A 25,556-nucleotide genomic window follows, 5' to 3' on the forward strand; every position below is an offset into this window, starting at 1 on the left:
ACTATATAGCTCCTTCGGAGCAGAGTAGCGCAATCTAGAACGCCGTCTCTCGGCGACTAGCGGCGAACGCCCGGAGGTTCCAACTGCGGTCAGAAATGCATGGAGAACGTGAGAAAATCGCTGTTTCTTCAGTTTTGTGGGGATGTGCGGAATGGAAATCATTTTTGACATAATAATGAAACATTTTAGAATAATATGCGATAAGTTTTGTGCCATACAAGGACGTAACTTTTTTTTAAAAATTGCCTGAGCGGCATTATGCAGCAGACGACACGGCGACGTCACACCATTCACGTGACCCGCTCCGGCCAACCCGAAAAGCCCATCTCCGCTGCGAGCAAAAATCGTCTGCTTCAAACGCCATTGCCTTGGAAATTGCCTTCTCAAAATTTGCACACGCATCCGATATTATTAAAACTTTGATAAAGTGTTTAGTGCTTTACTAACTTCACGACAGACTAGTTTTGAAAAGTGTGAACTCGCCGTTCATTTTTTAATTAGCCGTGTTGTATCGATCTCCATGTATTCTCCCATAGGGCGGGCCGCCTCTTGGAACCCTGAGTACCACGTGACTCGCGCCGAGCCGCTCTGTCGGCCATCTTGTCGGCAAAACACGAGGTTCAAAGGATTGCGCTACTCTGCTCCGTAGGAGCTATATAGTGCTCTAGTTACATCATCAGAGCAGTTTCGTGAACTTCAACAATCCACGAACTTACCGGTGGAAAAATACTCGCGTTCCTTTCGAAGGTTTCTTTTTGCATAGCGCGCAGATGTACGGCCTCGCGTTAACGCTAAACTGGCTAGGGCGCGGCTGGGCGCGGTTGAGGAATACGAAACTGCGCAACCACCAGATTTCCGAGATTTCGACAGAAGGGAAGTTAATGCAGCGTAATGACTTTATTGCTTTTTATAAGCGTTAGAATAGCTCAGAATTTAGTTTACAACGTTAAATTATCACTGTTTATATTGCTGAGAGTTTACACTCTTCGCGTTTACCGCGTTTACCATGGCAACGTTGCTTTCTTTCTCTCGTGTTCTGTCGCTCTCTTTCGCTATCGTTCACTCGGGACCCAGGATGTCGGCGCACGGGATTTGCCACTCCTCCTCACCCACCTTTACCCCCCTGGGTCACACAGAGCAACACAGAGCCTGCGGTCTAGGGGTGTCGCGAACCGGCCGCGGTTCGAGTTCGACCAGGTTCGACTTTTTCGAACTTTTAGTGGAGAGTTCGACGAACCTTGTATTGAGGTTCGACTGGTGTGCGCATGCGCGTCAGGCTGGCTCATTGGCTTCGGATTGGATGGTAATGGCTAAGAGATGAATTAAGTGCAGCGCTGATTGGCTATTTTAGTTAATACAGTACTAAAAATTAAGTTATTAACTTCTTCAGTGATTAGATTTAGTTTATTTTAATTGCAGCTGTTCACAAAATAAAATAACCCTTTGCATAAAAAAAAATTCTCTAAACCTAGACATGCTTGTATCAAGGGCTGGCCACACTGTCCACAAAGTCGAACCGGTCGAATCTGGCGAAAAGTTCGAAGGTTCGTCGAACCGGTTCGACCCAGTCGAACCCCGAAAGTTCGACCAAAAAATCTGGTTCGACAAAAGTTCGCGACACCCCTACTGCGGTCACACTGAAGAGCGCATAGAGATCGTACATACTAACTGAAGAGCGACCTGCAGCAGAACAGGCGTCTGCTACATCCACCACAGCTGCTGGAACGCCGCCAGGGTCGTGACCGGTGACAGCATGACACTTTTATGACGTCATAAGGCGGAAATCGAGGGACCACTTTTTTGGACGGGGTAAACACACCAGTCGGAGACGCGTTCCAGCGGTTCCAGGCACCGTACCTGTAACCCCTGTAACCTCTCTTGGCTGGGCGAGAGCATAATCATGTTGCAAAGGTTGGGAAGAGGGGTCAAAATTGTTACGAACGGGGAAGAACCATAGGGAAGAACCGAAGAACTCTAGAAACAACGGAGGAAAGAAACGAAGGTGGGAGAGGGAGTCAAAATCGGAAAGGGGCACAAAATACAGATAAAAATAAGCAATGGAACAATGGAAACGCTTTAAAAGAGGAGAGGGGGGGAAAGAGAGGGTTGTGTTAGGACAAAATTTATACGAATTTTAAAATAAAAGGGATGACAAAATGTTAGGCTAGGTGGCGCAGGATGCCGCCCGTTAGAATATCCATTCAACAACAAAAAAGTCAAAAAGTGCGACTGAACCATTAACAAATTAAACAGTCAAAAGGACAGGTCAAGTATGTTAATTCCATTTAGCCTTTGAATAAATAAATGTTATCGCAGTATCCTTCATAACGGGCGGTAGCTTGCGCCATCCAGCCTAAAAAAGAACTGATACAAAAGGTTTTGGTGCTACTGTCCTACCAGTCCTACCGGTCCTACTGTCACTACTGTGCTCTTGTGCTACTGAAACATAACATAGTTTTATTTTTGCGTTATCTTTGAAAAAAGATAACTGCACAACACGCCGAGCACGCTGATAACAAAGCCAACGCAGGCCAACGTTGAAAGCGTGAACACTGAACGACTGAACAGCGTGAATGTATCAACCCGCCTACCGCGCCAGCCGGCCAGCTTTTGAAGACGCGTCTGAGCGCACGCAACTGCGTGACTGCGTCCCTAACCTGCCGTGAAACACCTTCGACTCCATCGGTGACCGCGAAGACCTCTTGACAACGGACGGGGGTGCTTCGGTGGCAGGCGTGCAGATAACGCGTGACGGCCTAGAGGATCCAAGGAGATGACACGGCTCGCCCTGGCTGTTTCTCTCGTGCTGCTTTGCGCGGGAGGAACGGCCGCTGGGCCAGCCGACGGCAGCACGCTCCTTCTCGAAGACCACGTCTACGAGTCGAGGACCTTCGATGGCGCTAGCGGCGCTTTGGTCATCTACTGCAACCCCGGCGAGTCTCCGAGTTACTTGGCCCTCTTCAAGTCCCTCTACATCGAGTTCAGGCTGGTGCCCGAGCACTACAGCCTGTTCGAAGGCGCCGACGCTGACGAGGTCCGTAGCCAGCACACGTCTCGCCTAGCCAGCTGGATGCCGCTGCTGCCTTGGAGACAGTCTACCATCGGCTTCCCGACGTTCCGGCCTCACTGCGTGGGACTGGTGTCCGACGACGAGTTCCGCTTCGAGTTTGTGGTCCGCCAGGCCAACTACTGGAAGATCTTCCAGCTCTGCCTCGGGGTCGTGCTCTTCTTCACCGTCCCGTCGCTATGCCGGAACGTGCTCGTATTCTACTCCGCGGGCGTTACGTTCGGCGTCCTGGCTTCGCTCCTCCTAGCGGTCTTCATCCTGAGCCGCCTGCTGCCGCGCAGGTCGACCGCTTACGGCGTCCTCTTCTTCGGGTGGTCGCTCGTGCTCTACGTCCTCCAGTTGCTCTGGTCCAACTTGTACGACGTGCTCGAGCAGTACAAGCATCTCCTGGCGGGCTACGTGGCCGTGTCCGCTCTAGTCAGCTTCGGCGTCTGCTACAGGCTGGGACCGCCCAGTCACCCGAGGACGCTGGACCTGCTTCAGTGGTCCCTACAGTTGCTGTCCCTCGGCCTGATCTTCCTGTCCTCCGAGCTGCGGGAGGTGACCGGCGCCGTGGTGCTTGTCCTGCTGGCCGCGTACAACTTCCCGGCGGCCTGGTCTGCCAAACTGAGGACACACTGGAAACGACGGTTCCCGCCAGAGGTTAAGCTGCTCACGGAGGACGAGTACCTGCAGCAGGCAGACGTGGAGACAAGGAAGGAGCTGGCACGGCTACGCGAGTTCTGCGCCAGTCCCGACTGCAAGACGTGGACGGTGGTCACTAAGCTCAAGGACCCTGTCCGCTTTGCTCTCTTTGTGCAGGGACAGTCTCACCTGGCAGACGATGAGGTGCTGCAGTACGAACTGGACTCTGCAGACAACCCAGCAGAGATGGATGAGATGACGTCGGATGACAGCGAAAATTTGTCCTTCACCGAGCTCGAGGACTAGAGCTCGCAGACTAGACCTGCCCAAGGGCACCCTTGCCCGTTCTGCGGAAGCATTGCTGCACTTTTGAATGCGTTTTTAATTTTAATGAGTGCCACGAGCCGTCACTTTTTGTGCAGACTCATTACTGCTAACTTGACGTAAAGTAGCACCGACTTTACACTATTTTTGTAAACTTTTTGGCGTTACGACAGACGACGTGTGTGAGCGTTTCTTACATGTTTTTAACTAAATGCCCAGAAAACTTTTGCATTTGGTGACCTTGTTTTGGCAATGCCTAGGTACATAAGGTCTCCAAAATATTTGTCAAGGTGAATGGAACTTTTATGAGGCAGCTAAATCTGCCCCTGCATCTGAGCTTGCAGAAGTTTGTTCCACTTAAAGGGGCCCTGCAACCACTTTTTTACTGGTTTTTAATTTGCACCGAACCTGAGCGTACTGAACGTAGTAACTTAAAGAAACTTTTCTTTTCTCAAATTTCGCTTTATTTTAAAAGTTATAGGCAAATTAGAATTACAAAAACAAGCAAAAAATAAGCTCCTTCATGACGTCGTAGGTCCTGGCTTGAGTGGCCGTGAACTAGAAGACAAGTAGTGAGCTCATCGAGCGCTCACGGCTGCCGCACTCCGTGTCGACGGCTCGAGAGGGCGCCACTAAAGCACGTGTTGGATAGGCTGTATGAAGCGGGCGGCCAGGGTGGCTCGCATTGCATTTGCTGCGCGATTAAGGACTAATTTGGCATAACACTTCATTGGCCACAAACGACAGCAAACACGGTGTAAAGATCAGTTCAGAACGGTAGCCACTTCGCGCTGCCATGCCGCCAAATGGCCCAATTGCCAGCCAAGCCTGCGCTGAAAGCCTTCGGAATGCTCGGAACCAGTCGGATCCTCGAGCCGGTATACGACCGCAGCGCCGCCGCATACATCCGGGACCTTTCTACGCTCTCTGTTCGTCGGAGCCTCATCCCACTAGCCTTTTCTAGTATGCGCCGTTTTTCCGCCGCTTGGTGGCGGGTTTGTCGACGAGTCTTTTCTTGTTTCCGTACTTTATAAACTGGATTCGTTTGTTTTCTGATCTAAAATACCGAACAAAAACTACTTTCATACATAACTGAAACGGTTTGCGATACTTATATTTTGTATTTCGATTAAAAAAAAAAAAAAAAAAAGCTTTTAGCGGCTCTGACCAGTAGGAAGCCCAGGACCAAAGACGTCACATGTTGCGCGCTTTCGGCAACGCGGGTCGCCCTCGTCGGTGGAGGAGGTTTCCGCGCCTTCTGGTTAAAATATGACGCACTGATATTTAGTTACTTTCTTCGTGCCCGCTGGCTTGCCTAAACCCCAAGACGTGGAAACCGCAAAAAAGGTAGATGCATAAATATGATTGCAGGGCCCCTTTAATGTGCGAGAAAAGTCGAAACTGCAAGCACAAGCATCTTGCTCTGACCAGTGCATGTACTGCAGGGGGGCTATGCAAGACTGCGGGATGAGGCAGGACCTGGACATCACTGCCTGCTGAGATTCGCAGCAGGCAGTGATGCCCAGGTCCCTCATCCCGCCGTCTTGCATAGCCCACCAGGAGTGCACGAGCAGAAACAATGAAAGCGTGGAGATCGCTCTTGTAGCTTCACGCTCACACTCGAGGCGTTTTCATTTGCATGCCATGAACATTATTTGAAACTTGCAAAAAGAAAACCGACTGCCTTTTGAAGGTGGCTATGGAGAAAGCCTGCGCATCAGATGTGAGCCGAGATCCCTAGTTGTACAGGGATCTATAGTCGATGACAGGTTATAAAAGTTAGTCTTTTCAAAGCGTGCACATACCACCTTCCCAGCCGACATATGCGAGAAATGCAACTTTATTCCAGTCTTCTTTGCGTTACTCACTGCAGTCATACCAAGCTCTCTGTGAAATAACATGCGAGAATCATTCCTAAAAATGTACATCATTCGCAAGCAAGGAAAGTATCGGAACAACCCGTTACCTCATTCAAAAGGCGATTACATAAAAATTTTAATGGGAAATTACTGCCCTTCTCTGGTAACGGGCACTATTTAGCTCCATGTATTTCAAGCTGTGTCGGCCACCGTTTTCCCATTAAAAGTTTCAAAAATTCAGTTTTAACCAACGTTGCTAGAACCACTCAGTTGGGAAACTGCCATAGAGCCTGCTCCGAAAAAGTGGCAATGATCCACACTCGAGAATCGAGCTAATGGCGATCGCAACGCCGCCATTTCCTCCACAATAGCCTCTCGGGGGAACTGGACGGAGATAGAGTCCGCTGCGACTTCCGTTTTGGCTTTAATCGGCCATTTTGGCACCGAAACATGGGGATTCAGGGGTGCCACCCCGGATTCCCAAGCGGACGTGCCGCGGTTTACCGTCCAAGTAAAGATGCGCTTAGGTCGGTAAGTGCTACCCGAGATCACCGCTAAGACATGTTTGTGAAAAAATATTGTGCCGCAAAACCATGCCAACTAAAGATTTTAGAAAACATCACGCGCCCGTCATTTTGTACTATACTCCAATAAAAGTTACTACGTACAAAGAGTTTGGTCCATTTGTTTTTAATGCAAAACCATGCTTCCTAAAAGCTCAAGGTGACCACAGTAAACAAAAAAGATTAAGAGTGGCGCTGTCAATGTATTAAAGGGGTTATGACACGAAAATTAAACGGATAGATTATTTTTGAAATGTAATGCTCATAGGCTACTTAGTATATACACCAAGTTACGCGATTTTTAGAGCTCTGATAATTGCAATATTCAATTTACGAATTTTTATAATTTTCATCTGGCGACCAGGCAACACTGCTCAAGTTAGTCACACCATGGTGTCCATAAACCACGTGACCATGAACACTCTCTCATTCTAGGCGCCCCCATCATCGCCCAAGCTCTTCTCGTTGCGGTACGAACAAAACCGCTCAAACAGCTCGGTAAACTGAAAGCTATTCTCGCTCTCGCCCAACGGCCAGTTGACCGTCCAGCCTGCATGCGCCTGCGAGACATTCCCGGACGACGGTGACCACGGCGAACTCGTCGTCGCTGGAGCTCGTCGCCAGCGGGTCGCAGTCAAAATGAACAGCTTCCAATATCTCTTGATAGCAATCATTCTCATCGCTGTTGCGATCAATGTCGAACACTTCGACAAGGCGATCGATGCCATAAACGTAATCGTCACAGACCGGATGCTGGAAACGTGGAAGGTAAACGAGGAAGCTGAGGCTCGATACGCCAAGAGAGCCAAGTCTGTGAGTGCGTGCAATTAGACACCACGCTGGAGGCTGGCTACGTCATCAGCCTCCTGGTCCGCCCGGATCTGCCCCTCCGAGGGGCCCGCATATAAATCGATTTATCCACGAAATTATCGCGCCTTTTTCAAAACAAATTTAGCAGGATTATAGGAACATACAATGGGTCCTAGCAGTATAGTTATGTAGTATTTTATTTTTGGCGTGTCATAACCCCTTTAAGCTCGGTCTCGGTGGATGCCAGTAGCCCAGGTTTCGATGGAGTTTCCCAAACGTGTGTTTTAGTAAGGGTGGTTTGTAACATCTTAATAAGACAGCAGTTAATTACGAAACTCTGGCATCCGATTTGCATTGCTAGCACCACATTTGGACAACCATGAGCGTTCTATGCACAATTTACCTTTGTGGTGAAAAGGTTCTTTGGAGGGGGACACCCTTTACACAGCGTTATCACACAAACAAGAAACAAACAGACCACCATCCGATTCACACCACCTTTCTTTTCCTCAGCACAAAAAAAAAACTTGTTTTCATAAATATTCGCCTCGTAGCAATTGATTCATCTTTTTGCAGTGAAGTTTCAGTTCTCCCTTGCCTCCCTTGCGAGAGAGCCACAGCGAAACGCACAACTCTCAGCGTGCACCGGATGCTAGAGACGAAGCCGTCTCACTTTTGTCAAAGAGTTTATTCGCTTTCCCAAGAATGCAAAACTAGCGCAATGCACATACAGCGACAACTACAAAGGGCTCCGGCAAGGTGGACCCAGGCTCCAGCACCATTTGCAGCTGGGACACCCACGGAAACTCGTGCCAACTCTCAGCAGACGCAAGAGCTACGGACACACCACGAATGGAGAGTGACCCCCCAACCAAAGTCTGCAGGGTGCAGTCTCACTAGGAGCTCGAGCACAGCAAACCCCATATTCCCCTTCAGTGTCCTCATTCAGAGCACTGTACTGTACTCGGTTCACAGCTAAGCTGACAAGGCAGTGGAAGCTACATGCTCATTGGACCACTCGACATACGTCAACCTTTCAAGACGTGATCATGACCTTATTCACTCATGATGGGAGCAGGCAACGAAAGTCAGGTTGTTGATTGGCTGGGCGAGCAAGCAACTTCCGGCACTTGATCGTCCTAGCAGCAGAATCGATTTCCACGCAATATCTTAAACCTACACTGCTGGTGGGCTAGTCTTCTGCAGATTCAGTGGTGCCAGTTGCTCCAAATACCACCTCGTTTTTCACCGACGACAGAGGACTATAGGTTTCCGCTGACATTTTTGGCCGCATGAAGTTGGGCCACGGAAAGAAGAGGCATGGTCGGATGAAATATTTTAATCAGCCCCAGAAGGTAGAAAGACAGTCCAATCTGGAAACAAAGATGGTTGTTTTTTTAAACAGTACCCGACGGCAACAAACCATAAGCGACGTGCATCCACGCAGAAAGTGTGCATAGTGCTTTTAATGTTTAAGAACAAATGGAAAAGGAATGTGTTCGCAGTAAAGAGAAAAAGAGACGGCGACGAGCTAGAGCAAATAACGGCAGAGAACTGTCCGCCACGCGGCATCGACGACGAAACAAACCGAAGCAAACAATAGACTGTTTTATTCTGTCGCGAGCAGAATTTGATCGACATATCCCATTGACGCGAGCTATCGAGATGACATCTATGTCCCTCTGCATGTTCAGGCAATTTTCAGAATGAATATACAACTTCAATGAGGCATACAACAAAAGTGCCTTAACTTACGAGGTAACTCCCCCAACACAAAACAGCATGCACAGCAAACAACTGCCCGGCGCACAAAAAAAAAGAGAGAAACGTCAAGTTTCTTGATAAAGCAACGAGTTTTATGCAGCGTCACAATTTCTAGCCACGGCACCGTCACTATCTGGCTACGCAACGGCGGCCGTTCCAATCCACCGCGTAGCTTGAACCTCTAACCCTATCAACCTTTGCACCGACCTTGGCACCCAAAGCGGGTAACACTCAATAACGTCCGTCGTTGCGGTCGAGCACTTCTAATTTAGCGGGCGCCTCAAAGCCCTCTCCATTGCTGGCGCATACTTTCCGAAAAAGGAGAAAGAGAAGGGCCGTGTCCGTGGCACGAACGTCCGGAAGCAGACAACTCGCAAAACGTGGGCACTGCCTGCAGTCGTCCAGGTCAGAAGTAGAGAAGAATTGCACCACACCGCCGGCTGCTTGAAGCACGCACTAGGCACCGCCTGGAGAGATGACGTTCATCGGCGTGTCGTCTGCCGCCGACGGGACGCTGTTGGCCGGCTCGTTCCGGCGAGACGGAGTGACGTGCGACGCTAGCTGGAGGCGGGGTTGGCCGAGCATGAGGCTGGAGACGCGCGACAGTCCGGCACGTCCCCGGCCGGAGAGGAGGAGGCCGAGGAGTTGCCGGAAGCACGTTTGAGGGAGTCCAGGTACTCCTGCTGGGACTGGGCCAGCACCCTGGCAATGATGTCCGAGTCCTCCCAGTCCGTCAGGCCTACGAGTGGAGAGCACGTCGCACGGTGAGCACTTGCGCTTGCCAAAACCGTTCCCCCCCAACTGATGCGTTTACCACATCATCATCTGAGGCCACTCGGTTTATGCCTGGCAGCAATATAGTGATGCTGCCTGCCTTGATCCTGGTGGTGGCACTACAGTGGAGGCAAGTACAGCAGGTGGCTGGTCTGCTGTAGTAGTCCTCCAGCATGACTGTATAATCATGCTGTGACTCCTGGCGCCTCAGCAGCCAGGAGTTTGGATGCCGTGGCATTGGCAACACTTACGAGGGTAGATTGAAAAATTTTCAGAATGAAAATGAAAACAATATAAACCCGACTTAAGTTATACTTTATTTTTTTACGCAATTCCCCAGAAGCTCGACACACTTGGTCCAACGTTTCTCCAGCTTTTCGATTCCCTACTGGAAGTGATTTTTTTTTAGATCCCCAAAACAACTGTTCACAGCCTCCATCACCTCTTCATTCGATAGAAATTTCTTTCCAGCCAGGAATATTTTGAGCTTCGGGAGTAGGTGGAAGTCTGAGGAAGCCAAATCAAATTAATACAGTGGATGCGGAAGGATTTGGAGTTGCAGTTCTGTCAGTTTTTGCTGAGCGACTGCATTTGAATGGGTGCATGCTCTGTCGTGGTGATACAACACCTGTTTCAGCTTGTCCCTAAGTGTTATGTAGTATTGGCCAGTGACAGTTTCTCCATTTTGAATATAATTTGAGCAAAATTCCTTTGTTGTCCCAAAAACCTGACGCAATCACATTGCCCGCCGACTGAATGGTCTTCGCCTTCTTTGTAGCTGATTCACCATGCCCAATACACTGTTTCGATTTAAATTTTGTTTCTGGCGTGTAATGGTGCGCCCAATTCTCGTCCACGGTTACAAATGATTGCATTAAATTCGTTGGACTTGCCTGAAACACTCGCAAACTGTCGGCTGATGTTCGGGCTCGAATGCGCTTTTGCTCCAGATTGAGCAAGTGCGACACCCATTTTGTGGAAAGTGTCTTTAATCTCAATCATTTTGTAAAATATGAACAACACATTCAGAAGAGATTCCTACTGCTCCCTCAATTTCACACACTTGTATGAGGCAGTCTTCCAAAACCAAGTGATGAATTCCATCCACAATTTCTGGTGTGGGTAGCTGTTTCTGGACGTCTGGAACGTCCAAAAATGAATTTGTAAACCCAAAAACCCACGGTGGAAAACGAAGGTGACGATTCCCGAAAAAAATCCTCCAACCTGTATTTGTTGTCGATCAGTTTTTCCCCTCCAAATAAAGGTATCTGATGACTGCTGGTAGATTTTCGTTTTTATCCATCAGCGAAAATGTTCACTATTGCTCGATTAGAATGCCTCTCAAAGCCAGACTTTTCGAGATATCAATCTGACATTTGCGGTCATTTCATACGAAAGGGTTGCCAACACAATGACATAAAAATATTCTGCAATAAAAAGCCCCGTAGCCGAGATTCCGGAAACTTTTCAATCTAACCTCGTACACTCGTTCGTCTCTCGATAAAACTGCTGCGACAAACTGCTAGGATCGTGCCTGCACCTGTGGCATGATTTCTTGCCGCTTGGGGGGCCAGTCTGTATGCACACACTCCCGACATCACAGCGCTGTCGCATAGCAAGCACTCCTCTCCTGGCCAAGCGTGACAACAGAGGACCTGGCGAAGGGTTCGTTAATCCCCCACCGACGAAGTCGTAGCCCGAACGACACAGAAGCCGACCGGAGACCGGCCATTGCAAACAACCGAGCGTGCACGAAGCAGCCCGAGCAAAGAGCTCAGACGGCAGAACTCACCAAACATAGAGGGAGGTAGGTGGTTGAGGAAAGAGGCGGTCTCGACCAGGGAAAACCCCTCCTCCTGGGCGGAGCACGACGAAGTCCCGCCCACGTCCTGCAGCACTGCGCCAGAGAGGCCCGAACTGCCGGCCTTGGGACTGAATCCTGCTCGGAGGGCACGCAAGAGCGAGACGGATGGTTTAGCAAGAACTCTTTTCACCCCGCACCCACCAGTGAGCCAGGCGGCTGACTGGGGGCATGGTGGGCGTCACTCGCAAGGTGAGAACAAGCAGGGAGGAGCCTCGGTCGTCCCGCCTCCAGCATGAGCTATCTGCCTCTGACAATGCTTCGGCGTCTCTTGCACTTCCAACGTGCGCATGGAGCCAAAGCAGGGCGGAAAGCATGGAAGCGTGAGCTGGAGGCCGGGTGTTCTAAAGGCATGCCCCACTGTTCTTATTATGACCGACTATGGAAGGGACGTGGAGGCGAGACAATCACACGAGGGAGAACAGTCTCGCGGTTTAGGCCCACAAAGCGCGGCATAATCAGGACGTTAAAAGTGGCATCACCTTGGATTCTGGAGCTATGAGAAGATGCTAACAATAACAAAAAAATGGCAGATTGTGCATGTTATTCTAATCTGTAGGAGCATTTTTTGGCTGTGAATGGATATGTGACCCCTTACAATTTTTTGCAACTTTCGTCTGCTCTGCCTTACTTGGGACCCAATTTCCAAAGAATTAATTGGCTTTTGCCATTGTGGCATTGCTACCACGATACAGATATAGTACCAGGGTGATAGAGACACGGGAGGCTCGAAGTGCGGGATCACTTTCGGCCGCCGAGAGAAGCGAGCAATTGCCACACCTACCCTTCTAGCCCACTGTACCGGGGGTGAGACGGGACCACTCGATCGATTCGCACTGTACCGGCCAGTTGAGCACGCCCACAACAAACCCTCGTCGGCCATCGCATGAGCCTATGCCAACAGTGCAACGTCAAAAAGCGACCTGGTGAGCAGACCTTTCTCGGAAGGCGTTTTGGTGCTTGGTAGCGTTGCCTCCTGTTGAGAGGCATGGCTACTCGACCTTGGGCTTGCCCTTGAGCGGGGGGAGGACCTTCCCATGGCTATGCCCCCTGCAGTCCCACCTCGGGGGGAGGAGGAAGCACTGGCTCCGCCCCCTTCCACGAGAGGTGATAGGCTCGAGCTGGAGGTCGCCGTGGCGGTACGCGTCTGCACAAGATGGGAGTTATATTAGTTGACTGCAAAGTAGTCAACCAGATTAGATTATACTCCGTTTCAGCTTAGGATGAACCGCAGTAGACACTAGGAGCCAGCGGAGCCAATTCAACGCATTGCGACTGTCACGTGACTGACAACTCCGCAATGGCGCTCGGAGTTGTCGGATAGGTTCACAGTGCTGGATTGGCTGGGATGGGCGTGTAGACTCCGTTTTGGTCCAACGTAAGTTGAAACGGAGCTTAGTAGTCAACCACATTAGTTACAAGTAGATCTGCCACAAGAAATGCGTCTAAAAAAAAATAATGGATGTTTAATTTTTTTAATATGAAGAACTGCTAATTTAAGGTTACTGCTACACAAACCTGCAAGCAGACAAAAAAAAATCTCAATGCCCCAGCAGAGCAATAGCCACTAAAATTTAGACACCTTCTGTTGTACGGCACCCAAGGAGACGTTCCACAAACAACATCTCTGCTGGCTTCCACCGCCACGGGCAATGAAGGACACGCCGTAAAATACCGAACATCCGCCCTTTCTACAATAAGAGCCCACCCCTCAATTCTGTAGCAATCGGAAAATACACGAAGGACAATCATCTGAAATGCCTTTGAGGTATAATAAACTGAACTGAACTGAACATACTGTTGACCCAAAAAGTGCCCCATCCACAGTTTTCCATAACCATCTCCTAATCCTGAGTGGGCGCTTGCTTGGGATTTTGCGGTACATGGGACATGTGCGTCCTATTCAGGCACTTCAGAAAAAGTGTACCGTAAAATCCCGAAAGGGCGCCCCTGCCCAAAATAGATATAAATGGTGAAAAACTTGAGATGAGGCTATTTTTGGAAATGAGACAGCAATACTTTATCAAGAAGTAATTATAAACACAGGAGCCCCTTCTATATACCACGTGACACGCAGACTGATACCGCACATTGCGGACACGGCGAATTCGCTTTTCACAACACGATAAGCATAAGCACGCGGAAATTCTCTACGAACTCCTGTGTCACGGGAAAGGACACCACAAACGTGACAGATTCGTGTTCCACGGTGCAATAAACACACGGAAACCAGCTACAAACTGCTATCAATGCCCGATATCTCGGGCATAGATAGCAGACAAAAAACGAGGAACCTCGGTCAAGTGCCGTAAACCGATATTACGCGCACAGACTTCGGACAAAAACGCAGGAACCAGCTGCAAACTCGCTTGTAACACGTACCGGCGCCGCAGCTTGTGCAATTGATGCGATTCCCGTCGGACATCACATGATGTTTGACGGGAATAAGGGGAGAGGGGGGAATATAACAATGTTTCGTTGTTTTTATGTTATGGGTATTTAGCCAGAAAAACATTTTGGTCAATCTTTTTGGTGGGAAGGACACCCTTACGGGATTCTACCATAAGTAAGGGGAGGGGGAAGCTTCAGAGTTTCTATTGCCGGCACACAAGGGCACCATTGGGGGAAGGGACCACCCACCTTCTTGCGCGAGCGCATCTCATTGTCACGCAGCCAGTGCAGGTAGGACTCTCGGGCCACTTGCTCCTCAATGGCCTCGCTCGTCGCCTCCCAGTCGGTGGCACGCAGCTTGTCCTCCAGCATCGCCTGCTCCAGCTCCAGCTCCTCCGAGGCTCGCAGGGCCTCCTTCACCAGAGTCTTGTCCGCATGCTGCAAGCACACACCGGGGGGGAAAGGGGCCACTCAGGGAAGCCCACCAACCGAGCCCTGACTGGCATCTTTTGCAACATGCACTTTTTGCACCGCAGGGGGGGGGAGAGCCCAGCAGACGGCCCAAACCGTGCCGAGACTCGACAACCCGCCCCCATATTGCATTCGAACGGATGGCAGAGTCTTGGTCCAGACGCGTTCCCTCTTTCAACGTTGGATTGGGCGTCCGGCATTTGACGAGCCCAACGCCCCAAGACGCCACCAGTATCATGAAAGCATTGGGCCCCACCATCGTTCATTGCAGGCCAGCTCTCGACACTGTTTCGCACTGTTAGGGTGGCGGCTCGCGTCACAAAAATTTAGCAAGGAGGCCCATAAAGTTAATACCACTAGAGTCTTTTTCAAAAGCGACGAAATTCACTGCTCAAAAAGTCACATGTGGGAACCATTTTCAAGACGGTCACCAAAGTACATTTCGGTGGCCGTTTCCGTCATCCACGTGTGGTTGTAAGGGGACATTTACAAGAGGTTAGAATCGTCCCTAGAAAATGACTACCTGCACCGCCGGTCAAAAAAACAACCGCATCTCCACGTGGTCAATGATGATTGGGGCGAAGCTCTGGTGGTGCTGGTCTGCGTAGACGCTGAGCCGCAGCATGCCGAGCCTTTCGTTCGTTTTCATCCATGTCACGCTGCGCACAAATGCTCAAATGCGTATATAACCACGTTCCATACCACACATTCTCTTTCTGACATGGATGAAAACGAACGAAAGGCTCGGCATGCTGCGGCTCACCGTCTACGCAGACAAGCACCACCAGAGCTTCGCCCCAATCAACATCATTCACCACGTGGTGATGTGGTTGTTCTTTTTTTGCCCTACACGAGCACGTGCTCATGTGCACGTGAGCTCACGAGCAGGAGCACGAGCCCCCACGCCGGACATCGGACATGGCTAGCCTCTAAGGAGCTTTGCCCCTAAAAACCGTCTCAAGGTAACGATCGTACGGGAAGGACACCATAAAGCGCACACCCCCACTCACCCCAGGCTTGAAGGCGGGTAGTCCCAGGCCCACCCCGACGGTGGCCTTGTACGGGTCGATGATGGAGTTGTAGTGCACGTTGCGGTGGTAGCTCAGCCGGATGGGCTCGTTGTCCGTCTGCTGCATCCCATGGAAGATGTTGATGGGCTCTGCGAAACGACCGGAAAGCACCGTCGAAACCGGCACCAGATCCCGGTTCAAAGAAGTCTTCCCGGCGTCTTGGGCACTACTGTTGGGTGGTCTTAGAAACATCCACTGCGCTTATTCACTTACTTCACGGATCACTGGTGGCAGTCGTCAGTGGCATCTAAGATGTTAACCACAATGGCTATGAGAATGAACCATGTCGCATCTCTGTCCTTGGGTATATGACAGCACCATTCCACCCGCATTCTGCAACCGTGTTGCAGCTATCGCTTTCGTTTCTTCACATTCAAAGCGAAAAATACCACTTTTTCTTTACAAACTGCCTTTTAATCAACAAATTTTCTATTGGTCTTAAGCGTGTTTTTTTCTATTCATTTGAATTAAAGGGCTGTTGCAACAATTTTTGTACTTTGCGCAAATACCGCTCAGAGCGAATCCCTGATGTCAATGACCCGTGAAACACGCGTTCGTTTTTCACCGAACGCAATAAAAGTCAAAAAGAAAAAAAAAGAGCAGCATTGACCTTTTGAATTTGCAACCTGAACAAGCTGCCACGTGATCTGGAGTAGTTTATATTCCGCGAATGTTGATCATAGCCACGTGCTTGGGTTGGCAAGGCACAGGCCACGCGCTAAGTTCCAGACATTGTTATGGTTCGGCTGTTGTCATTATTGCAGCGATTGGACATGGGCCACTACTCGAACGCTTTTCGAGCTATTGATTATCACGAGCCCAAGTCAAGTGTCAAGCAATGCTCAGGTCCGATCTATGAGCCGCATCCAAATATCGTCACTGGGGAGGAGATTGAAAAAAAACGCTTGCTTTATCCTCGAAATTACACCACAACAAAGCATTCTTGGTCAGTGGCGTTGCCTGCGAGTATACTTGGGTCCCACCAGTGCCAGTAAGCTTGTGCAAAGTGAAAAACATTCCAAGCAAATATTGGTGCACAGCCCCTTCAAGTCTGCAATGCTAATGCAGAAGTAGATGAGGCACTTAATTTTACCTTCCTTTTCCTGCCTCAGCTCAATTATCATACACCAGTACCCGATAAAGGGACAAACAGACAATTCAGATGGTTGTCCTACCTCCCGGTCAACCCTGGGAATCTCATCAAGGGAGATTCCCAATGTTGGCTCTTTGTGACTGTAAAAGGATTAGAGTCAGAAAGAGGAGGTTAGAAGATTGAGTGAAGTAAAACTAACCAGCACAGCTGGAGGACAGGCGAGACAAAAGAAAATTGGGACTCCCTCCAGCATGGCTCCGGCCCAAAGTCTCAACCCTGTCTCCCAGTGGGCCCGGTGTTGGGGCAATGCCGGCAAAGTTTGGCCAGAGGAAAATTGGCAACTCCCTCAGCAGTGGAAGGAGGCGGGGGGTGATGTTTATAGTTTCCTTGCCCGATCCCTCAAAGGTCATCCTGTCAGTATCCCACACTGCCTGGTGGACTTAGAAGACTTAGAAATCGACTTAGAAGGGCAAGGAAGGGAATCACACTTTTGGTTCTTTTTGACTTCTAGGCTAGGTGGCGCAAGCTACCACTTGTCCTAAAGGATACAGCCGTTAGCATGCATGCATGCATCCATTTATCTACTGCCAAAAACACGATGACAAGACCCAAGACTGAATCTCATTGTCATATGACGTCCGCACCCATTTCCGCTGTCTCTACCACTCCGTATTTCAGTTTACACTTTGAGTGATTGTTCAAAAATGTTTGTGCATCCGTAACCCGAGAACCGAGGCGTTCATTGGTCAAAAGTATCCTTTGGATTAGACATTCCATCAAATGCAAACAAAGGTGCGATAACGGTTGGAGATGTTAAGCAGCAGCACTCGCCGTCGGAACGATACGCAACATGACACGTGGCGAAGGATTTGCGAATGCACAAGAGACCTTTTTTCTTCATTCACGCACCTCCTTTTTAGGGGCAGTGCATCATTCTCTCTGCAATGCCACTGCACATACAATCTGATCTGGTCTCTGACCCACCCAATTATTCTACTAATATACAGGTCCTCCATTATTCTACCAATATGCAGCCCACAAGTGCACCGCTTACTCCCCCCAACACACACAAACCCAGCTTTACCATTGGTTGTGTGCGATGCAACATCACAAAAACAACTGCCATGCTCAGTTGCTAACACTCCCACCTAAGGCCTCACTACGGTGCAACCAACACGAGCAAACAAGGTTCACGCAGGATTCTCCTATAACGCTATTGTCCTAAAACCTCAATCAGAAAGTCACATTCGCCGCGACGGAGCAGCCAACTTCGACCGAGAAAGGCACGGCTAGGTGCGGCACCGACAACGACCGCCGCCCTCGCTGACGACGCACAAGGACAGGTGCGGGCCGCGTGCCCTCACCGGAGCTGTAGTGGTACACCTCGATGGGGCGGTTGAACATCTCCGAAAGTGCCTGCATCTCGATGTGGTTCCCGTGGATGTGGTCACTGCGCTTACGCTCCACATACTTCTCGAAGTCCTCGGTCACGTACTGGGAGTAGTAGTCCGAGTTCTTCGCCTGGGGGAGAGAACCCAAAGTCCGTAAACGAGCGCTCGCCGAACTCTGGTCTAAAGGCCGGCTTCAACATTTGCCTTTGAGCGCGACCGACTGCATTCCCTCGCGATTGTTTACGACGAGGGATCACACTGGGGCCATCTATAGAGGGTATTCACTGGACGCCATATTTGAGGGCGCTGTTTAATGTGCACGGTCGGGTCGAATTCACATTCAGAGGATGCTAAGACCGGCAATCTTGATGGTGTGGAATGTACGTAGCAAAAGAACTGTGGAAGCTCGCCATCAACGTGCGCTAAGCAGTCACGCACACGGCTGTGGCTGCCAGTGAATGCTTCCTATTAGGCAGACAAGGCCCTTTTCCAGTGTGGATATATTTCCTCATTTTTTGTAAGCGTCATTCTTTCGCCATGGGCTTGCAAACTATCTCTCAGAGATAGTGCAGTTCATCTGAAAAATCAACATGCCGTCTATGAGAAGTAGGCTGCAAAACTTTCAGTTGAACTCAGGACCGGAAGCATCCAAGGGTTATTTGCACAGTTTCAAATCCACGTGATGCGGCATAGCGTAATGCGAGTAGTTGTAATGCAGCTGTTCGCACTCGCACGCAAAAGTCTAGACCGGACTTGATGCGCCATATTGGGAGTCAACTTTGTTGACACCCACGTTGTGGTCGACTTTCAGAAAAGTCGCCCCTTTCGACTGTCGAACACACCCAAATTTTTTGTTTATTTTCTTCTAAGTGCTTTTTACGTTCTCAAAAAGCATCTGACCAAACCACTGAGGTGGCCAGTTGCCTCGGTGGTTGGTCGACCAAACCGAACTTGCTAAGAGAGTGATAGGTAATCCATAAATGCACCCTACTAAATCTTGTTGTCGGAGATAATACAGTCTAAGGTGTAAAACAGGAGCTTTCTACCAAGCCGACCAGAGTGCAAGACCGTTCCTGGGAAGGACGGAGGAAAGCTACGCAAGGTTGACAGAAACTTGGGTTCACCGTCGAAATCATATCCAGATGAAAACTTTCTTAAGCTTTGAGGATTGAAAGGCTTTTGAACTCAAAGCAAAGGGCAAGATGTGCACAAGTGACACATCAATAATCGTATTTACAAAAGAATTTGATTTTCTAGAAACGGGTCTACACCGTGCCTAGTCGTGACGAAAAGTTTTTCAAGGCTATATAAGGGATTTGCTTTTTCAATAAATGTTAGCTGCGAGTGCGCCAGCGTTTATGTCTCTTCTCGTCCTTGTTATTTTTCGGCGTCTATCTTCTAACTTTGAGCATTGAGCCCAATTTTGGACTCAATGCTCATTAAGCCAACAAAACCAGTGCCCAAGGAGGAGAGAAAATTAACCAAAGCCAAAGGAGCAAAGAATTACCATGTAGTCCATACAGAGTTTGCGCAGCACCTTGTGCATTTCTTGGTCTCCATAGACTTGGTCCGCTGCAACGGTGCAAACACAGCCATCACTCCCTCCCCAATGCCGCGAGCGTATGGAACTCTACAATCCATCCCTAGAGGAGTTGCAAGAAGCCGTTGGCTAAAAATAGATGTACAAAAGAACAGTAAAGCCAACAGAAGTGGCTTAAGCAGCTATTGTTTTAAATGAAGGCCAACACTCGACATGGCTCCATTGGTCGACGGGGCATTACAGCGTGCATAGGTACTCGCTGGCAGCTGAAGCATCTGTAAAGGGACAAAATCAACATGCAAGAGTGCCCAAGACAATGCTCTCTCTCTGAATGCTGAGGAAAATCCAAATGAAAGACACCGACTTTCTTCCCAGGGCTGCGCAAAGTCGTTCGGATTGTTCTATCCTCTGTAGCTATAGTCGCACTGTAAGTGCCACTGCTAACCTATTGTCTAGTTAAGCCTCAAGCTGCAAGGTAGATGAATTATATCACTTTCATAACATATTTCCCACTAACCCATCACTCTGTCAATGACTTCTCACGTGACATTTTACCGTTTCACCCCACCTCAATTATTCCCATGAAGTAGGAATACCAATATGCAATGCTAACGCATTCCACCAGTCGTTCATCCCCAAAATTTCCCTTCGGAGTGGAACTGCCTTCCACCTGTCGCCCTTTGATCTAGACCAATAATGTGATCAGAACCTATTTCGCTAATCTTCGGTATACAGTGCCACAACCAAACTGTGTTTCTGCCTCAAAAAGGCAGAAGCACAGTTTCGTAACCTCCTTCCGAATGGGTTACGAAATAAATAAATGTATGGACACATCTAGCAAAGGACTTCAAGACAAGCCTATTACAACTAGCAGTGACATCATAGACTGGACATTTGCCAGTTTTGGCACCTGCGATCATCGAATTAGACTTTTTTTGACAGTGTAGTCTCCTAAAGTGCATTTTCGGCACCATGAGTCCCTCAGATTCTCCCCCATAAAGCAAACAAGGGAGTACTATAGTTTGTTGCAACTCAAGAAGGTAGGGCAAGGGTAAGACTGGCCAGGGAGGAGGAAACAGAGGGAACGCTGGAGAAGAGAGGGGGAAACCTCCTTCTCTTCTCCAGCGTTCCGTCTGCTTCCTCCTCCCCGGCCCATCTTTCCCTCGCCCTACCTTCCTGAGTTGCAGCAGACTATAGACGCCACCCTATACTTAGTGTCTACTATTTGTAGCTTTCGCAGTGCTCCAACACTGCCAAAGCTATTTGCACGAGTGCATAGCTTCGTTTGGCATCTCCTTCAAACGAGAGTGCATGCAAATGACACGCAAAACAAAGCCACACCTTTACACGGCAGTGCAAGGCTGCAGCACCGTAAAAGCTACACTAGCCTCGTCAACGTAGCACAACATAGTCGACGCCGAGTAGAGGCAGACCTGGCAACGGTACAACCTAATGCCAAAGTAGGGTCACTTCGGGGGTAGTGTGCGTCCAGTTGGCGACACTAAAATAAAATCTGACTGCAACCGGAACATCACTGGAGGCCCGCAGCTTTACACCTGGTCACTGCTAGAGCCACTAAATCAGCTTGGAAGATCGGCACCCCGATTCTCTTGTGGGCGCCGCCATTCTGATGCTTAATGCGGAGTAAGTGCAAACAGCAACAATGAAAAAATGCAGGTTCCTCAGCTTAAAGGGGCACTAAACCCCTTTCTGCAAGAGTCTATTCATGGTTATAACCCAATCTATGGGCAATAAGCATTCTAAGAAACCAAACATTACATTCATGCGTGGCAGATTTTTCTATTAAAATCAGCATCACTCGAATTTAATGTTTGGTGTTCTAGGATGCTTAGAGTTATGCCCATAGACAATCACAGAAAATGGTTTAGGGCAGCAATTTTCTTTGTATTGGACAGCTTCAGTTTTTCAGGAAAAAAGAAAAGCCATTTCTACCCTTTTAGATAAAGGTCCAGACAACTGGTAACAATGATTTGAGGCACCAAAGTGGCTGAGGTGCCGTTAGTCAGAACCTTAGCCTATCCAGGGGCTCTAGGCACTGCCACTGTGGCCGACACAGACCCGGGTCGGCGCCGGCGGGACCGACCGGCGTGCCACGCCCAAGCAGGCGGTTGCGTTAGCAGACGACGTGCAGAGGAGGCTGGCGGTGGCACTGACCCACGGCCCGGAAGAGGCAGGCTCCGTCCTCCCCCATGCTCTTGATCATGAGCCCCTTTTTCCGAAGCTTCTTCTCGAAATGATATTCCCTCTGCGGGCAAACGGGCAGGGGTCAGCCAGTCCCTGCACTTGCCCCACCTGCTAAGAGAAATACTAGACCGCACCAGATGGGAGTATGGAACAAAGAGCGGGGCTTCCAAAATCGGGTCGTCCAGCTGACCCCTACACAGCGTGCTGTGCCATCAAATCCTCTCAAGAGGCAAAAAAATAAATTGCTTCGAAGTAGACATTACCGGACAGAAAGGAAGACTATGGCCTGTTGCCTCCAACGAGCAAACGAGTTTTCTTTTATAATGCTGCATCATACGACTTTGGTGGTGGGACTTCAGCAACGAGAGTGAGCTTAATGCCGTGTTTTGTCGTCGTGCCAACACGCAACACCAGTGACTGACCCATTGGAAGTAGCTTCTACACACAAACAAATACAAAAACTTCCCACGGGGTTAAGGGTAAGCTGCCCAAAATGCAAGTGGTCTGCTGTAGGAAAATGCTTGCTTTGGAAGACTAGCACAGAGCATCTGGAGTTTCCTGATAGGTAGATGCCGAATGCACACAGAAGGCCCATTCACAGGGTACAGTTTGCTTACATTGTGTCATGTTACATTGCATCATGTTACGTATGAGCCATGGCAACTAATCCAAGAAGCATTCTTACAAGTGATACACAAAGCACAAGTGTACAAGTGACTTGCAATTGTATCATACTGTGATATGTAAGAAAACATAAGCAAACACTCCAGAGTGAATTATCGTTAGGACCTGACTTACATCGTAATTTAGCACAATTAAGTCAACTGGTGTTCTCCGATAATATGACATTTATTTATTAAAAGGACACGGGAAGATGGACTTGAGCTGCGACCGAAAATAACATTCGTTAAAAGCAGTCTTTTTTTTTTTCGCCTTATTCGAGTTTTAGAAATTAATGCACTTTAATGTAATTTTTCAGGAAGAGTCTCGTGCATGGAGTGGGGCAATGCAAGTGGTGGTCATTTCTACCTGTTCTTCCCAAGAAAAGGCGAATTCGGCGGTGAGAAATGCATGCTACGCGCGCACCAACAAGGCCGCCACAATGGCAGCTGACGTGACGTCAATGCAAGCTATGCTTTGTGTTCCCGAGAACGCACGGTAGGAGACGTCTGATCGGTCGGAAATGTAGACAAGACGCTACGAGCAAGAACGAGCCATCTACTTTGCAAAAATAAATAAAAGAAAGTGCAACCAAAGGGTACACAGTGTGCGAGATTTGGTCAGAACGGACTCCGACTGCGCGTTTTCCTCCTTGGGCTACAAAGCCTGTAGGCCCAGCGACTATGTCCGTCCGACGACAGGCCAAAATAAACAAAGGAGTCGCATCAAAGGGGCATAGCGAAGTCGTCTGGACAGAGAGCTCGACGTGAGATTCCTCGGAATACGCAAAGCATAATGAGACGAGTGTTACCTCTTTGAACTCTTCGGCCGTCCACAGCTCGGGAGGCTTGTCGTACTCGTCGCCGCTATTGTATCCGCTCGGATCGGAGTCTTCCTGCGCTGACACAGCGTCTTCGGCGGCTGAGCTGTTGCTCCCGCCTTGCGAGGTGCCCGCCTTGCCGAAGTTGGTCACCACCACCCCCGTCGCCCTGTGTCCGAGCATCGAGTGCGAGTGGCCGTGAGCCTTGCGCAGGCTGCGATGAGGCGAGGCCCGATGCCTGCGCTTCGAGTGGCTCGGCCCTCCGTCGACGCCGTCGAACTCATCGAAGGTCGCACTGGAACCGTGCGCCGGTCTCTTCTCATCCCTCGACGCGGCGGGCCACCGGGGCGGCGGAGAAGTCCGACTCTGGAAGTTGTAGCCCTCGGTCGCGTGGCCCGAGTGACGGTCGCCATGGAACGAACTCGACTCAGCGCCGTCCCCTTCGCTGCTCTTCTGCTGCGAGGCCTTCTTGGTCGGGAGGATGGTCATCGTGGGGCGCCCTGTGCCTGCCTGTCGGACCCGGGCTACGAACGCATCGGGCCCTCGTCCTGTTTTGCGACACAGTCGGGGAGAAGACCGAAGCGTCGAGCTCTACCCCGTGAGACGGACCAGCTGCACCAACTTTCCAATCTCGACCAAAGATGGCGACTGCTAATGTCCCGTGACGTCACGGTGTCGCCTCAAGGGACTGGATTGGACTAGCTTCGGCTGATTGAAAGTGAAACTGAAACTAATGTAGTAATTAAAAACTAAAACTAAAACTACAAAAAAAAAATGACGCAAATAGTATTTTGAAGTTTTTAAAATACGCAAACGACCTTACCTCAGTCAAACGTTAGGAAGCAGTTTTTAGACTCCGTCCAAACTGCTGGGAACATGGTGCCTTACGTCCTTGAGCATGTCTTGATATTGCCGATGCACCTAAGGTCACGCAGGTGGCGTATTTAAAGGAGTACGGATACTAAATTTACCCAGTGCTTTAAGTACGGAGACGAAATGACACGGCCGCGAGCTCTCTTCCTCTCGCTTCAAGATCGGCCAGCAGAAGCGCAATGCGTATCGCGCTCGTGACGTCAAAGGCTCCTGCACAGCCAAGGGTACTGTAGTTGCGAGCATTGCCGCTCGGTGGCGTCAACGTGTGACAGTCTCCAAAGCCCATCTATCCTGGGAACTTTAAAACATGAAGGGGCTTTAACAATCTCACCTTGTGGTAATATCCCAGGATTTTACGCCCTATGGCCTGCAGACCAACACGCGGCTCTGACGTCATGCCTCTGCGATGGCGCTGTTGTCGCTACGGCGCATGTGCAGCAGAAGCTTCACCTCACGCGAATCTGGTTTCTGCACTCGCACAGTGCCCACATGTGGGCAAACATGTGCTTGTTTGTAAACAGTGTGTCAGTCTATATAGCTTGTCTGTAACGTCTTCGCGGTCATGCCAGTATTTTATGTGCCACAAGCGTTCGGTTCACCCTGTTAGTTTCACACTGCAGCTTGAGGGAATCAGTACGTTGGAAGAACCGCCAGTACCCAGCCATTGCGACACCTGCAAGCTATGTATATAACTATTCACTGGGTGTCATATTTGAGCCCATTGTTCCCAGTGCATCCCCCAAGGGGGAAGTGGGGGGGGGGGGGAGTGGTATGGTTGGCCTGGCAGAGATTCTCGCATCCTCAGATCAAGCTCCTACCCAACGTCTGCAAAGAGTGGCGATCTTGATGGTGTGGAATGCAAGTTGCGGAAGCACTGTGGAAGTTAACACATACAATGTAGTAGACTCGTTAGCGTTCTTCGCCAAGTCACATTCAGGACAAAGTAACTCCACAACAGCCATACTGCTACAGACTGGCGCTGCTTCTTAAAGGGATGCTGAACCGGAATCTGGATTCCACAAAACACGGCGGCAAAAGTGTGCAACGGAATGCTACAAACACCAAAACATCACTCATACAGCCATATCTCGAACGGATGAGCATATTTCTCAAAAAAAGGAGGCGCTTTTGACAGATATGTTTACGTCTGTCTCTCCGAGAAGGAGAGGGAACGGCCTTGCGTCTTTTCCACCTCGCCGCCTTGAGGGGGCGAAACGAAGAGAGGAGGAAACAATATATCTTGACGTCACTCGCCTCGTCGGCCTCGTTCAATCTCGACCTCTTTTTCCAAAAATATGGCCATCCATTCAAGATATCGCCTTACGAAATGTGTTGTAGGGATTGTAGCGTCCCGCCTACATCTTCTGCATCGTTTTTTTTTAAATTCAAATTTCGG

General features: G+C 49.6%; 2 protein-coding genes across 2 annotated transcripts; one reads left to right on the plus strand and one right to left on the minus strand.

Moving 5' to 3' along the window:
- The first annotated feature begins 2,375 nt into the window (after positions 1-2,375).
- On the plus strand, positions 2,376-4,246 carry LOC8040661 (nuclear envelope integral membrane protein 1). The gene has a single exon (XM_002400994.4). The coding sequence runs from the start codon at positions 2,774-2,776 to the stop codon at positions 3,995-3,997; it is 1,224 nt and encodes a 407-aa protein (XP_002401038.3). The 5' UTR covers positions 2,376-2,773; the 3' UTR covers positions 3,998-4,246.
- Positions 4,247-8,571: 4,325 nt separating this feature from the next.
- Positions 8,572-24,397, minus strand: LOC115325642 (OTU domain-containing protein 5). Its single transcript, XM_029986357.3, has 9 exons — positions 23,279-24,397; positions 21,778-21,868; positions 19,570-19,634; positions 18,036-18,192; positions 15,519-15,667; positions 14,287-14,475; positions 12,583-12,793; positions 11,578-11,724; positions 8,572-9,750 (listed from the first exon to the last, which is right to left on the minus strand). The coding sequence occupies exons 1-9, from the start codon at positions 23,774-23,776 to the stop codon at positions 9,569-9,571; spliced, it is 1,689 nt and encodes a 562-aa protein (XP_029842217.2). The 5' UTR covers positions 23,777-24,397; the 3' UTR covers positions 8,572-9,568.
- Between the last annotated feature and the right edge of the window lie 1,159 nt (positions 24,398-25,556).

Source organism: Ixodes scapularis, unplaced genomic scaffold, assembly GCF_016920785.2.
Source record: "Ixodes scapularis isolate PalLabHiFi unplaced genomic scaffold, ASM1692078v2 PGA_scaffold8__174_contigs__length_109621045, whole genome shotgun sequence".
In the NCBI taxonomy this organism is placed as follows: domain Eukaryota; kingdom Metazoa; phylum Arthropoda; class Arachnida; order Ixodida; family Ixodidae; genus Ixodes; species Ixodes scapularis.

Coding starts and splice junctions, on each gene's coding strand:
- LOC8040661 (XM_002400994.4), top strand. CDS start 2,774: ATGACACGGCTCGCCCTGGCTGTTTCTCTCGTGCTGCTTTGCGCGGGA.
- LOC115325642 (XM_029986357.3), bottom strand. CDS start 23,776: ATGACCATCCTCCCGACCAAGAAGGCCTCGCAGCAGAAGAGCAGCGAA. Junction 15,668..18,035: donor GGTGTACCACTACAGCTCCG/GTGAGGGCACGC, acceptor GTCGTTTCGCAG/AGCCCATCAACATCTTCCAT. Junction 12,794..14,286: donor AGATGCGCTCGCGCAAGAAG/GTGGGTGGTCCC, acceptor CATCTTGTGCAG/ACGCGTACCGCCACGGCGAC.